Raw genomic sequence first — 15,520 nt, forward strand, 5'->3', positions numbered from 1 at the left:
TTGCTGAAACCTTGCTTACAACCTTGCTGCGTTCTTGATTCCCTTGTCATTAAACATGCCTTGAGTTACGTTGTTGTGTTTGACCGCTTGGGATGAACCTGTGTCATCCCAATCGGAGCCACCTGTGAAATTGCGTTACATCAGTTAAGAGCGTCCACGACCGCATCGTTGCCGGTCGTGCCACCTTTCACACCAACAGCCGTTTAATCGTGGTAAAGGCTGATCGCCACCCCACTAGAACAGTAGCCAGATAGGCCACTGTTACTGTACAATAGGCCACTGTTACAATACACTGTACATTGATACATTAAACTTACAAAGTGCTGTACAGATATAAAAAAATTATTTAGCTGCAGCAGTTAAAGCTGTAATTAACAAGTTAGTTAATAACTAAATACTACAGTAATCGTAATCACTGTTGTAAATTGTGTTCGGCACATAAATTAAATAACAATCAGCAGAACCAACGTTAACTTGATTCTGCATTTTCGTTCTGCATTTTCTACTCTAGCAAGTTTCTTCGACAGCACCATATTTTATTACTTTTTATATGCAGTATTTCTCTTCGGCTAATGCTGTATCATCCTGGTGCCCTTGCGAAATGTGTAAGCACTTCAAGCGTGTGCACAAGTGCAATCATTGCCTTTTCAATGGTGGTCGGGATGGAAGCTATTGGAAGATACAGATAACTGCCGGTCGATGCTCACACGAACCAAAGGTAAGTGTTGCACAATGCTGTACTGTACAGTTACTCCATATCCGTAGTCTGTACTCTGCACCACCGGCACCATACGTACCTTAGAATTTAGATGTAGCTGTAGACTGTAGTACTGTACCATAGAATCTCCGGGATTACGGCAGAATCGTTGGGCTGGAATTGATGTTGTTGCTTACAGCCTTACGCGTTTTCTGATGCAGCGCTGCGGCATCTTCTTGTTTGTGCAGTGCAAGCTGTAGCAGTGTACACTTTCAGACACTACTTCCGCTTCGCCGGCATGTATATCGTATGTAGCTTGCAGACGTAAAATTTGTATCATACGTACGTCAGCTGGTTGCAGTTGTCTTTCCTTTGCAAGGCGGTCCTGTGAATGCTGCCGGTTCCGCTCCTACGTGTTCAGTTGGCGTGTTCAGTCCGCTTCCCGCGTTATGACGTCGGGATGTTTATATTTGGGAAAGGGCAACGGCAAAGGAATCTCTCGTTTGGAGAAGTATTATTATCGCGCGCTCTGACTGCGCCTGCAGCTGCAGCAGCTGTCTGCACTGAATAAAGTGTGCACTGTGCAGCCACATGTATGCACGCCGCCCCATGGTTGGCTGCTTCACTTACAGATGCCGCGATATCGCATCGGCTGTTTGTTTCGGCCTGGCTAGAGCGCAACTGCCTGGCATGTGATCATCGCATCTGGATGATGCTGTTTTTTTCTCTTTATTGCGGGGCAATGTTTTTTCCTGATGTTTAACCCATATTCCGCGCTAGCTAACACCGGATCGAACAGAGCGTTTACGGTGTTTATTGATAGTTACTGAAAATCTGCGATTTTTTACAGTCCCTTTGCTCACTGGGTCCAACGATCGGTTCAGCGTGCACAATTCACAAACATGACTAAACCAATGGTGGTGTTCTATGTGACAGATGCGCTGTGCTTCTCTGGCTTGGTTGTCAGTGGATGTATCGTCCGATTTTCCTTACATAGTTTTGCGCCCGCACTGCGCACCAGCACGGCGTCTTTGTGATATGAAAGTGTCAGTGGCGGATGTTTGTCTGGATTTTTTTCCTGTGGATCGTGTAGGGCATTGTAACGTGTCACAATGAGCCAGGACAAGTTCCAAGAGGAGTCGCGGTCAGCCGCGACGACCGTGGAACAGTCGTTGTTGGAGCCGCGGGTGACGTTTAATCTGTCGGACAACGGCAGCCACGCCGAGACGGAGGAGGCCGTCCAGCATACGGGGCACGACCGGGAATCGGAGGAGCGCGAAGACGTGAAGGAATGCGGGATTGGCACTTGCCGGCCTGTTTGTCTTCAGGGCTCGTGTGCTTCCATTAAGAGTTTCACCTTCTTCTGTTCGGTGCTGGTTACTGTGCAGGTAATACACACTGACAATTTCTAATTATTTGAACAGATTACTATACTTATAATACAATATGCATGTACTGGATTAACCGATTATCATTTTTAATGCAGCGATTGGATGGGGCTAAACTGCATAAGAATGTATAAAATTAGTAATTAAAGGACACAAATTAGACGCATCGAAGTTAAGCTCTGCAGCTGTAACTTCTTTTGTGGTGGGCTAATTGAAAATCACCGTAAATTACGTATTAGTACAATAAATAATTAACAGAAATGAATTTATGCAATAAATGTGTTTCAGTTGTGCCTCGCTTTCGTATTTCTCGGCTGAAACTTAATGATGCCTTTTACTGCGAGTGTGCTCACAAATACCGCAACAATAAGTGCGAACAGTATTCAGGAATTCTTTAGAAATCCTTTTGTCCATAAGTTTGGATATTAGGGATAGCCTATGCCAGATAGATGATTAATACTTTAACAGCCCTGATCTTAAAAAATACCAAGTAACAAAGCCCATATGTCCATAGCGATTTATACAAATTATAGTTTACTGTTTCATTACCTGAAATCAGTTGCCATTTCTTAAAATAGCGATTTGTTCAAATGTATTATTTTTTACTAATAATAAGGACTGTAACACAATCAGGTTATCTGAATATTAGCTCGTTCGACATGTTCTGATAGATAGGTATTAGGTAGTAAATAAGCTTATGTCATTAAGAACATAATTATTATTAAGTAAACATAATGCGCCGCAAATAACATTTACGTGTGCAGGGTATTTTAAGCGGCGGCTATCTTCCGTCTGTGATTTCCACGCTGGAAAAGCGCTACGACATTCGCAGTGGTCTTTCATCCATCATCCCCTCCTCATACGAAATGGGCAACCTGTTCACGGTGATGTTCGTCTCCTATCTGGGCACCCGTCGGCATATTCCCCTGTGGATGGGTGTAGGAGTGCTGGTGATGGCTAGCGGGAGTTTCCTCTTCTCTGTGCCGCACTTTATGACGGGCGCCTATCACGGCGGCAGTGTTAATCTGGAGAAGGGAAATTTCAGTGATTTGATCCAGGATACCATCTGTCAGCCAACGGTGCCCAGCCGGGTGGGCTCGGAGGCCCTGGTGGCGTTGAACACCTTTCAGCAGAATCTCCATCTCAAGAAGGAAAACGTCTTCTGCAATTCCAAGACGGGACATTTGAACTCAAACAACGCACTGTACATGTTCATCTTCGTCAGTGCTCAGGTGTTGATGGGAAGTGGCGGTAAGGAGTAACAGCATATAGCACTGACGTGAGATTGAAAATAGAACTTAAATTACCGGTGACCTTTGGTTTCAGGTTCGCCAATTTTTACTCTCGGTAAGTGATACGACTGCTCTTCGTTTGGTTGTTTACGAAAAATTGAATAAGGAATAATTATTATGCTTCCAGTTGTTAATATCGTTTACTTGTTAGGAGTTTCTCGATTTCTTAGGTGTATGCTTTCATCGCCTTTACAGTGTTGTATAGTTTATTTCTGTTACATTGGCTGCGAGTACAGCCATGGACATTGTACTTGTACAACAGTTGTAAATTGATTGCTTACGATACAGGGAAATTAAGTAATTACAGTACTTTTACGTTTGTATACTTGTTCATTCTTATTGTCCAAATTCGTCTGTAGTTCTACAACATTGATTTTGTTATTTCCGGTATTCACGGTAGCGAGGCACTGTATAACGAAACGTCGCTCTGGCTAACACGACGAAGTGCTTAAATCTCTAACGTATTTTGGTGGTCGAGATCGATTATTTTGGTCTTCGATCATAAAACTTGAGTTAACTCATCGCAAGAAGTGTGTAATCTGATCGATTGCAGGGGTCGATAGTGCACAATGTTTACATTATGCTAGTCCTGGCTGATTAATACGGTACATTGGCCGTAATGGCGATAAAAGCATCGCCAAAAAAGATTAAAAAATGATAATTTAATGAATCAGCTTTAGACATCAATCGGCATACATTTTTTTGTAAAAAGATGCGAAAGCATTTATTTATTAGCATAAAGTGCAGGGAAAATTTGCTTATTGATAATCGGCAATCACTGTGGTGCGTCCGAGTTATTACCGAATTGTGTTTGGATTTCACGGACGATGTCACATTCACGTTGTGTGTTCCGGCTGGCCGGCAGATGGATGACGATTTTGCGGGAATTCCCAGCAGACACCGAGTGTGTTCATGATGTCATATCTGTTTTAGGATCTACTTACATCGACGATCACGTCAAGAAGGAGAGTTCTGCGTTATATTTAGGTAATCTGACATTTAGGAGAAGAATGGTCTTTATTACAATAATTTTTTGGATTCACTGCTGTCTGCGGTTCTTATTGCCAATGAAACTTGATAAGGAGTAGAATTGTTTTCTACTTCACCTAAACATTTCTGTTAGAACGGGGTTTGGGCGCAGACAGTGAATTTGAATATTTTTGCTTGTTTGGTGTTTTTGTAAAATTTTGTCTATTTTTTCCAAACTTTATAGTTTGTACAGGGTATCTTCATATGTTCACAAACGCTCTCCTGATACTTAAAATTACAGCATTTTTGATGTCTTTGCTGTAGGTTGCATGTACACCATGATTGCATTGGGGTAAGTTAAAGCAGCACGCAATATTAAGGAAATGAAGCGTTTTATTTGGTAGTTATAAAAGCAGGAATGTTTCCCTGCAGACCGGTATTGGGATTTCTGCTGGGTGGTTTCCTCTTGCGCATCCATGTGGATACATTGTACTTTGATGAAAAGACGTTCAAATTGGACATTAGTTCTCCGAACTGGATTGGCGCATGGTGGGGTGAGTGGCAGACTAAGAGGGAGCGAGTGACCTTTCGTGCAATGCTTTTGCGGTGCAGTGCATATTAACAGTTGTTGCACTGCTTTGAACATCCTCTTTCTACACGATCTAATCGGTTGGCATATGTTCACATCTTCGAGGGAGTAAAAGTGAAGAAAAGAGCCCATATTGCTGTATCGATTTTTGCGGTTGACATTGATTTCTTCTATTTATACATATGGAAAGGAACAGCGAGCTCGTAATGCTGGGTTGTAAGCGCTCGTATTTATTGATTGTTTGTTATATTAACGATGGTAAACTGCTACGCGGCCGTGAAAGATTTGGCATTGAAAAGAGATTTTGATTGCTGGATTACTTTGCCTTTGATATGAAAACGGCCCCAAAAGAATGGGTGCATTTGACTGTACATGCGCGTGTACACTGACGCACTTTTCCCGAAAACGGTAATACGGCAATTTCCGGTGTGCGTTGTCCAACATTCCCTCGATGCAATGCATCCTGCATCCCAAATTAGTGGTCAGAGCGTGCGTAGAGCTCAGTAATTGCATAATCTGCATATGTTGCACTGACTTGTAAATGCATTCTGCATAACTGTATAAGCACCGGAAATTAAGCACGCTTTGTTTGTACGTAAATAAGAAAGAATAATTAATAACGGTTTCTAAAAATATTCTGATATAATTACAGGTGAGCTCGTGTTCTAGGTTCCATTTTTATCAGTAATCATGGGAGAATAATGAAAAATATCTTCTAGAAATACCCTGATATGATTACAGGTGGTTTCGTATTCTGCGGTTTCATCCTACTCAGCATCGCCATTCCCTTCTTCGCCTTCCCGAAATCACTGTCCCGGGAGAAAGCCAAACTAACGTTGGCCGATAAACCAGACAGGACTAACGATAGTTTTGCGAGTCTGGCAGATCGTGCCGGCGACGCAACCGAAACCGAGAAGGATTACGGGAAGAGTCTTAAAGGCAAGGGGACATATTCATCGCAGGTTGGACAGCTATCGACCACGTTAGCTTGTTGTAGGCATGCCGCGAGCTCTTTGGAAACTACTCTCCAATCCTATCTACATTGTGACGTGTCTAGGCGCCTGTATGGAGCTGTTCATTGTGTCCGGGTTCTGTGTCTTCCTTCCGAAATATCTGGAGACGCAGTTCAATGTCAGCAAAGCCGACGCAAATGTGCTGATAGGTAGGCGGATCACTTTTGAAGGATGTGGGGCTTAATTCACACGCCCTGTCTAATCGGGTTTACGCGCAATCAGCTCCGGCCAAGGGTGTACGTTGGTGTACGGCATTGTGGGCTGCAGCTATGATAATGATCGGTCGGGCTGTTGATCGCTCTCTTGAGATTGAATATTACTGACGTATCCTGAGTTGCCCTCGATTGGCCATGATTATTACGAAGGAAATGCTTTTTTCCTGACAGTGCTTTTCAAGAGTGTTCCCTTCAATCCGAAAAGAGCAACAATAGTCGGAAATGTTTCGTATTTTTTGTTTATTTATAATCTTGTTTATCATGAAGATTAATTGTTATTCTGGTGGTCAACTGTATACAGAAGAAGCGTGATGAGAATTTGCCTGACCTTTTGAGTTTTAATTATTTTAGGCGGAATTGCGATGCCTGGTGCTTGTATTGGAATTTGGGTGGGCGGATGGTTACTGAAGAAGCTGCAGTTGCAACCCATCGGAGCCGTGAGATTGTTAATTATGTGCAATCTGATCTCCTTGTCCATGTTCTCGGCGCTCTTCATGTTCGGGTAAAAGATTTATATAGCTTCTTAGTCTGCAATGGTAGGCGTGACGCTTCCTGTATCAGCGGTTATTTAGCGCTGCATAAATTTCATGGAGACCGTAAATCTTGGCATAATAGTTACCGGTAACCGTTTTGCACGCTATGATAGTAACGAGTTATGACTATTCTTGTCCTGCGAAATTAGTTGTTTAATAATTTCAACATAGCCGCATACGCATGTGGGCTATTCTTGCTGAAGTCATAACTGGCACGGTTCTTAATTTTGGTTACTCGAATTCTTTGGGGTGTAACTTATTTTATTGCACCAGTTGTCTTGCAGTCATACTTACTGGGGATTTGGTGTTTGTTTCGTTTCTGTGTTACTTTCCCGAACTTATTCGTTCGAACTGTGTAAGAATTGATTTCCTTAGGTGTGACAACATCAAGATTGCCGGCGCCACAACGGTTTATCGGTACGTAAAATCGAGGGACCTTATATGTCGCCCTTGGGGAAATTGAAAAACTGTTTACTTTCTCACACATACACAGCTCGCCGATGGTAATGGAAGGCCCGTTCCAAGTCAATCTGACATCGGCCTGCAACATGGGCTGCGGATGTTCGCAGAATGATCTGCAGCTGATCTGCGGCAGTGATGATCTGACGTATATCTCACCCTGTCATGCCGGATGCAAGCGATTCGCCCATGACAGCGGATTAAACAATCTCCAGGCCAACTTCTCCGATTGCTCGTGTATTGTCGACAGTATGAGCTCCCGCGCCAGTCCCTTACACGAAGTCTCCATTAAGCCCCTGGCCACCACCGGGGCGTGTCCGCGGGATCAGCAGTGCAATATGCTCATTCCATTTATTGTCCTGGTGTTTATTATGTCCTTCACGGTGTCCGTGGCGCAGATGCCTATTCTCATGCTGACTATGCGGTCGGTGGCGGTGGAAGAAAGGTCACTGGCTATTGGGCTTCAGTTTGTCTTCTTCCGCTTGCTAGGTACGATAATGAACTGGCGGTCGCACGAGAACTGCGATTATTCATTTTGATAATAATTTACGCAGTCTGTGAGGGTAGAAAATTTTTTGAGAAAGCTGAATATTGTTTTATTGCAGTCTCATTAGAAAGAACTTCTCTAAATTTGTTTTCTTGTTTGTACAGACTTTCAGTAGGTAATCACGAGATCATTCAAACATCAGTCACAGTTAGCTTTGCTGCACAATCCGTTCCACTTTTCCCGTATTTTTTTTAATGAAGACTGCGTCTGTGCAAAGTATTCACGAATTAGACCTTACACTAAATACCATTTGGGGAATTTTAATGCTCTGTTTACTGGCGATTTCCAATATAACTGTCTGCAGTTTCTGCGCTTGCGTGATATTATGATGATAGTATGTTTGTACTCTTTGTCTTCGGTACACTTGTGTTATTCCAGCATACGTCCCCGCGCCCATTGCTTTCGGGAATATCATTGACTCAGCATGCCTATTGTGGCGCTCCAGCGAATGCGGTGCGACATCTGGCGGTTGCTTGCTGTACGACATCGAGAATTTCCGCTACAAATACATCGGAATCGGCGCCGGGTTTAAAGTGGTCGCTCTGCTTCTGTTCACTCTGGTGTACTGGTTGATTCGGGAACGAGTTGAGTCCCAGCAACGAGAAGAACAGCGGAACACCGGCCTGCAGTTGCTGACCATGGCCGATCTAATGACGCTGTCACTGACGTCCTTGAGCTGTACGGAGCATGGAGTAAGCTGTCGGGGACGATCTCAGAGGAAATGTGCCAAGCTGAAACAGGTTAAAACAAGCTGAATCAAAACGTTCTAATGGTGTTAATAATTTTCATTCGGTCTTGCGGTTTCTGTTTTTAGGCGGCTAGTTTCAGCAGTCTTCCTGGGGATCTGACGAAAGTGGCCTATGCCAGTCGGGCGGAACATTTCAGGCCCAGTATCGTGTAATCGGAATCTAGGCGGAATTTCATGAACTGATTCGATTTTTCCAGTTTTATCAGTGCTCATTCTCGCTGCCATCATGTCGTTTTGGTGTTCCTAGGATTTGCTGAGACGGCACATAAGTACTGCAAACGCCGGTTGTTGCCCGATTCCGATGAGACTTTGTTTTATGTGCGATTACCTATGGGAAGGATTGCTGTTTACTGTTTTATTTCTTTGTGATGCAAAATCGTATTGAAGGGATAGATTTTATGCAGAGTTCGACCACGTATGATTGGTTTATGGTTGGGAATTAATTATTACCCGTTTGTGAATATAGAAGTATGGATAGACACAGTTGTTTTTTATTTTTACGTTTTTGGTTCTGTATATTTTATTGAGCACGTTTTAAATGAGAATAAATGCAATACATTGAAAGATTTATACGCAGTGCCAGTTGTTCCCTAAAGCTAAACCATGGACGTGCGTATGCGGCAGAACACCAGCTGTCAAATTCAAAGTTTTGAATCCTTGTTTTTTTGCGTTGTGGACCAGTTCAAACTGCAGATCTACGAGTTAGTAATGTTACTACGAGTTAATAATGTTACTGTGTATTACTGTTATATGTTCTTTGTATTCGAATGGACTACACTACAGAACAATAACAGGTGATTTTCAATTTGCTACTACCAGAGGTTGATTTAACTGCAGGTGATTGATTCAGGTGAGGTGCTACAGGTGATTTCAAGTTTTTAAAATTCCAAATTGTGCTCCTACACCAGTTTATGAAAATTAATACAATCACGCACACTAAGTACAGTAATCTAAGATAATTATTATCATTTCTTTTATTGATTTACGGACCGAAGTCCGGGGTCCCCCGATCGCTTTAGGACGCATTCGGTTTTTATGACCGCTCGCGCGCCATCGAGCCGCCGCCTTTATGATATTCTTAGGTTTCTTAAGTGCAGATGAAAGCACATCAGGTTTCCAAAGTCTGATTTCCCACGCTATTACTCCTTGGTGTCAGGTCATATTTTCTGCCAGCATCATAGTTTGTCGGACGCGTGCCATGCTTTACATTAGACCTGTCATTGACATAAAAAATGGTACCCAAATTAACATTCTTTATGTTTCTGCAAAAATTATCAAATTAACATCGACGAAAAACACCAACGCCAGCAGCATGTGCCGTTCATCTTCCGGCGTAAATTATTGTGTTTGACCCGTATCGCTCAAACCGTTATCAAGTTCCGCTTATCTACTATCGTGTGCATGGTTATTTATAAAGGAAGTACTCACTACTCACGATGGTCAGGTGTAAGTACGTACGGTATCAAGTACAGCTGCAACCGTGTACTTAGTACTTATCACAGTTGTACGTTGTTGTTCAAAAATTACTTTAATACAGTACGTACTTAATAAATTAATTAGACTTACCACGGTTAAAAATAAACATGTTACAGTCAATAGTTATAGATTTATTAGGATATTAATTTTAAGACGTGCATACGTTTGACTTTATCTGCGCAACCCGACCGGCGACACTCGCCGCCACAGCCATACTTAACGCACTCACCAGTCAGCGCTGGTGATCCGAACTCAATACTGAATCATATCTACATACGGTACAGTCTACGGTACCTTTGCCGCTTGCATATTTTCCCATATTTTCATTTGCAATACTTCACACAATCGCATCCGCCGACGTAGAAGGACGCACTCCTCACCTCCACGGCAAAATTGGCCAAATATTTTGCTGTAACTAATCGTGAATGTTCCACCGATGCGATGTTACGTTTGTCTTATTATTTAATGTAAGCACTAAGCAGTAAGCTGACATTTTCTCTCTTTACGGGCCCGATCTTCCAACAGGCTTCTAGGAGGAGGGGTCGTCTGGATGATTGAAAGTTGAAACTACTAGATGGTTTTCCTTTCCCATTGTACTATCGGAATAAAACCATAAAGGGAATATTTGGGAACAGTCCGACAGGAATCACTGCCTTGTCGTTGTTGTTTTCGTTGGCGTGGTGGTGGTGTGTGCGTGGGGCAAACGTAGCGCCAGGGCCTGTTGCTTCGTCCTGTTGCCATTATTTTCAATACGTGCCTTTCTGGGAGAACTATTTGGAAGTCATTAAATGGATCCTGGACACCGTTCGCACAATGGCTCTGCACAATCCTTCAGTCAAGTGCCCGATGTGGCGGTGCTGAATCGGTGAGTTGCTGTACTGACAGTACTGTGTATGAAAAACATTTCAAGTGCAGGTACAAATTATGTGGTTAGTGTTAGGAGGGCCCGAGGGGTACGATCAGGCTGCCGTAGTCTGCGAGGAAAGAAAACCGAGTAGGGCAGTTTTCGAGACGTGCCGCGGAAATGATCGCCTGTATGGAGGATTCGCAGAGATTGAGTCTTTCCGAAAGGTGCGCGGAACAACGCTGTCTCTTTTAGCGTTCTGTAGTCTGTGCTTTTATCACTATGTACTGTGTGGGAATTCCCTCTTAACATCTGCAAGTTGCAGATTACAATAAATTCTGTAATTTTGCTGCACATGGCAGGTTTCGCTAATGCGAATGTTCTCTTATCTAGTCTATTAACTCTAGCCGTAATATTGCGAAAATTACATTGAACCTTATTGCGAAATTGGCTAAATTTAAAATAAAATTTTTTGCGCTATGCCTTGATTACCATAAAAAAATAGCAAGGAAAAATCGCTTGCTGAGTTTCTTCAAACCAAAACAAATCTGTTGATTGTCAGATTGTGTGAAGGAAAGCACAGAAAAGTTTTATTGGTTGTTGCCGATCGCAGTTAATATGGATTGGTCGAGCGGTTGCTCTGCTGCCGCTGTCTGCCTTCAGTCGTGTATTGTAGTGTAGTGTAACGCTGACAAAAATTCATTCATAACTACGGGGCAGAGCAGTCAGCACTGGCAGCGACGGTGAATTGTGAATGCAGTTGTGGCTTTTTTTGCTTTGTGCAACGTTCCGCTGCGCGAGGATATGCTGCAGTCATACCTGCTAATTTTTGTACAATATTGTGTTCAACAGATTATTAGCACTCAACAATCCTCATGTGTGAGGCCACTCGTTGCTCTGACGGAAATGACGTTCATCCGTTTTTTTTCCGAACAACTTTGATCATTATAGTGGAACGCACGACACCCTAAAGTTTCGCTGGTGTGTGCTTCTTTTCTGTAAACTTTGGTGGATTGCGCTAAAGAAGTAGACTTCACAATTGTTTGTGGTGAAGTTGAGTACAGAACCTTTGATTGAATCTGAATGAGAGCACACCAGTGGAATGGATTAATTTTTATTATGGTTCTTGAGATTAGCTAATCACTGAAAGCCTGAAAACTCAGTCTGGAAGACATTTGACCAGACTTCGTCGTTTGTCCCCCGTTTTTGTTATCAACGTCCCGTTTATCAGTTATGGTTCGCCTTCCCGATTCTGTAAGGCGGGCAGCATCCAGACTGAGATTCTGGAATCGCAATCCCCCGCGGAATGCGGGCCACGTAAATACATCCATATTTACGATAAAGTAAGCTCTTCTTCTGGGCATTTTTTTTTAACCATCCAATCTCGGCATCCGATCTGACGGTGTGTAGCGTCAAATGTGGTGTGATGGCTGGGAAGAGGAACGTAGAAACTTGAATTTTCATCTTGTATTTCTCGTACCGTGTATGAGCTCAGCCTCTGTCGTCTGCACGTCCCAAACAGGCTACTAGCGACGTTGAAAATTTCATCAGCAAGCGGAAGCCATGTAAACCAGAACCTTAACCTGTAACCACATTAAAAATATTTGAGGATTTTCATGAGTTTTGAGCTAACAGTAATTTGGCCTTAAAAAAGCAGCGGTAATCGGACATTAAAGCCTCTGTGAATTACTGAATTGCACAAGTTTTGTATCTACACGTTTTGCAGTGGCGGAGGATATCGCAGTTTCACCGGATATCAAGGCGATCGCGATAACATATCGGTTTCGAGTCAGGAAAGCCTGGATCTGACACCCACCGCCGCCAATCCCCATGTGGACAGCATAAACAGCACCGGCAGTCACGAACACTGCCACTTCCCCGCCAACGCCCTAGACACATCCAAAGCGGCGCGGAAGAAGCTCATCATCGCGTCTGTACTGTGTCTTACCTTCATGATTGGCGAAATCGTCGGTAAATGGTAGTGTTTTGTGTGGAGAGGCATTTTCAGGCATGGTGTGATGACTGTAATCAGTCTTTTGATGAATAGCACCAAGATTTCATATTATCAGGCGTAAATCACATATATCGTGATATATGAGTATGCCAGATAAAATTATTCTTCGTTTGTGACGTTGTGGCTACGCCTTTCCGCACTCCTGAATAAGTTTTTATCATTGTATCCTCTAATCTGATCGTTCGCACATCCGGACTCAGGAGTGTTGGTTTTGGGAATGGTGTTTTATATTGTCGGCACGTACAATGTTCGGCATAAGAGCGGTCATCTGTGCAGTTCCAACTAGGCTTTGCGGCCATTATAATTTTTTTTTGTTTTAAAGTTAGTCAGGAGATTTACTGTTCGGTTGCAGGGCCGAATTCTACTGGGTTTGCACCAAAGATTAGTTTGTTTATACTTTGTTCTTAGAAAATTTGTGTATTTGCAGGTGGATATGTTGCTGGAAGTTTGGCGGTTCTGACTGATGCTGCCCATTTATTAACGGACTTTGCCTCCTTTATGATTAGCTTATTTTCCTTGTGGTTAGGTGTGTGTTCTTTTCCTCACAGTTAGACTGTTGGCAAGTATTTCTGTTGACATTGATGGTTTTGGGCGTAGGTGCTCGGCCTGCCACGAAACGAATGAGCTTCGGGTGGTATCGAGCAGGTACAAAAGAGAAATGAATAATATACTCTTTTCTTGTACCGATCAAATAATGCGGATGCCTTTTGGCAGAGGTTATCGGTGCCTTAACGTCTGTGATAATGATATGGGTTATTACGGGGATTTTGGTGTACGAAGCGGTGCAGAGGATTCGCACGGGAGATTATGAAATTAATGCCAGTGTGATGTTGATTACGGCGGGAGTTGGAGTGGCCTTCAATATCATGTAAGTCGCTTATTTGGCGGATATTTGTGATACAACACAGTGCAGTGGCTTATTTTAAAAAATGGTCTATTCTGTGAAAGACGTTTTAAAGGGTGGTATGTGGACTATATACTTAATTGTTCAGCTAATCGTAAGACCATGTGTTTATGTTGTATTGTTCGTGCAGAAGCTTTAATTTATCATTGTTTTAACTTTTTATGACCCTTTTTAGTAGTAATTTGGTGAATTTATTGTACAGCCATTAATAAACTTGCAGAATGGGCATTTCGCTGCATGATGTGGGCCATCATCACGGGCATAGTCACGGCCACGATCATGGTCACAGCCACGGCGAGGAGGAGCACAGTCACGATCACGGCCATGATCATGATCATCACACCTCCTCGACGAATCTGGTAGTGGAGTCGTCCAACGGCCATATTGGCGGGAATCCCGGTCAACCTGACAGTCATGCGCACAGCCATGGAACCAATATCAATGTGAGGGCAGCTTTTATCCATGTGGTGGGAGATCTCTTCCAGAGCGTCGGTGTGCTGATTGCCGCTTATATCATTTACTACAAAGTAGGTTTGGTTTTGTTGCGCAGAGAAGTGTTTGTCTTTTTAAATAACGCCAGGTGCTTGCGAAATATATAGGAGTTAGTGTAAAGAATTAACATTGAATGAAAATTAACATTGAAATTATTTTGGGCTTTTTACGTTAAACATTTTTTTTGCAGCCGGAATATCGCATTGTAGATCCAATCTGTACATTCCTGTTCTCCGTGTTGGTGCTCTTCACCACGGTGACGATCATGCGCGAAACACTCAACGTCCTCATGGAGGGAATTCCACGGGGATTTGATTTCGACCGAGTGCGGGATTCCCTCCAGGAGATACCCGGTGTTATTCGGATCCATAATTTGCGAATTTGGGCTTTGACAATGGACAAAGTCGCTGTTAGTGCCCATTTAGCAATAGGTAAGCATATTCGCTTGAATCTTATCTCCCAAATTACGTTACGAATGCGGAACATGAATTAAACAACTCCTTAGAAAAGTTTGATATTTGTTTACGTATTTTTTTGTCTTTGAATATGGTTTCCTTCTTTTTTTTTGTTTCTTTTATTCGCTGTAAGTCTTTTTTCCATTTTGGATTGACGACTGATTGATAACGTTTGCCTGCAGTTTGTTTAACCTCGTGACCTTTGCATTGACCGACAGGTTGTTTTATTGAAGCCGTCGTATAATGCGCGTGTCGCTGTGAATTAGTTATCTGTTAAAGGTAATTAAATGTGATAACAATTTGTCGCAGAGCCGACAGTCCAATCTCAAGAAGTCCTGCGCAGTGCACTGATTAAACTGCGCAAGCAGTTCAACATCCACGAATCCACACTGCAGATTGAAGATTATCACCACATGATGGTGGACTGTGAAGGGTGTCGGGAGCCGCGCGACTGATGCTAAGAAATACATTTTGGTTTTGAGGACCATTAGATGGCGCCTTACTTCGTTGAATTGATGTCTTCTTACCCTATATGCTCACTTTTTTGATTCCGATGTGCTTGTTGTACCGCCAAGGCTGGGTGCTTTCTATTCATTCGTATAATTTATTTTTTAACACTTTTTCGCAGCGTTTTAAGTTTTTTCCCGATTTTGTTACTGTGATGTGATTTTCAACCACTTCGAGGTTGAAATTATAAAGTTGAAAGCATGTGTCGTAAACACTTTTTTAAAATAATTAGAGTATTACAAACATTCGTATTGGATAAGTTGAACTGTGTATTGGGATAAACAGGTGATTTTACTGGCTCACTGTTTAAAGGAAGCTGCAAAACCTACAGATTCACCAGCAAAAACCACATGTTTTGGCACACTGAACCATTTCATT

The 15,520-nt window shown here is 42.7% G+C and overlaps 2 protein-coding genes across 4 annotated transcripts; both read left to right on the forward strand.

Annotated features, from left to right (window-relative positions):
- The first annotated feature begins 1,084 nt into the window (after positions 1-1,084).
- Positions 1,085-9,029, forward strand: LOC129589204 (solute carrier organic anion transporter family member 5A1-like). Its single transcript, XM_055483790.1, has 13 exons — positions 1,085-2,085; positions 2,850-3,336; positions 3,412-3,432; positions 4,311-4,364; positions 4,671-4,698; positions 4,779-4,900; positions 5,677-5,874; positions 5,933-6,097; positions 6,515-6,665; positions 7,072-7,113; positions 7,190-7,644; positions 8,081-8,442; positions 8,517-9,029. Exons 1-13 carry the CDS (start codon positions 1,810-1,812, stop codon positions 8,601-8,603), a joined length of 2,448 nt encoding a protein of 815 aa, XP_055339765.1. The 5' UTR covers positions 1,085-1,809; the 3' UTR covers positions 8,604-9,029.
- Positions 9,030-10,154: 1,125 nt separating this feature from the next.
- LOC129589075 (proton-coupled zinc antiporter SLC30A2-like) lies at positions 10,155-15,346 on the forward strand. Of its 3 annotated transcripts, none has more exons than XM_055483583.1 (9): positions 10,155-10,791; positions 10,861-10,997; positions 12,497-12,741; positions 13,212-13,310; positions 13,382-13,429; positions 13,499-13,652; positions 13,909-14,215; positions 14,371-14,611; positions 14,945-15,346. In XM_055483583.1, exons 2-9 carry the CDS (start codon positions 10,951-10,953, stop codon positions 15,088-15,090), a joined length of 1,287 nt encoding a protein of 428 aa, XP_055339558.1. In that variant the 5' UTR covers positions 10,155-10,791; positions 10,861-10,950; the 3' UTR covers positions 15,091-15,346. The 3 variants fall into 3 exon arrangements, with proteins under 3 accessions (XP_055339558.1, XP_055339557.1, XP_055339556.1); XM_055483582.1 differs by lacking the exon at positions 10,861-10,997 and having other exon boundaries at positions 10,158-10,393; positions 10,452-10,791; XM_055483581.1 differs by lacking the exons at positions 10,155-10,791; positions 10,861-10,997 and adding an exon at positions 11,505-12,113.
- Positions 15,347-15,520: the final 174 nt, after the last annotated feature.

Source organism: Paramacrobiotus metropolitanus, unplaced genomic scaffold (assembly GCF_019649055.1).
Source record: "Paramacrobiotus metropolitanus isolate TYO unplaced genomic scaffold, Prichtersi_v1.0 Parri_scaffold0000033, whole genome shotgun sequence".
In the NCBI taxonomy this organism is placed as follows: Eukaryota; Metazoa; Tardigrada; class Eutardigrada; order Parachela; family Macrobiotidae; genus Paramacrobiotus; species Paramacrobiotus metropolitanus.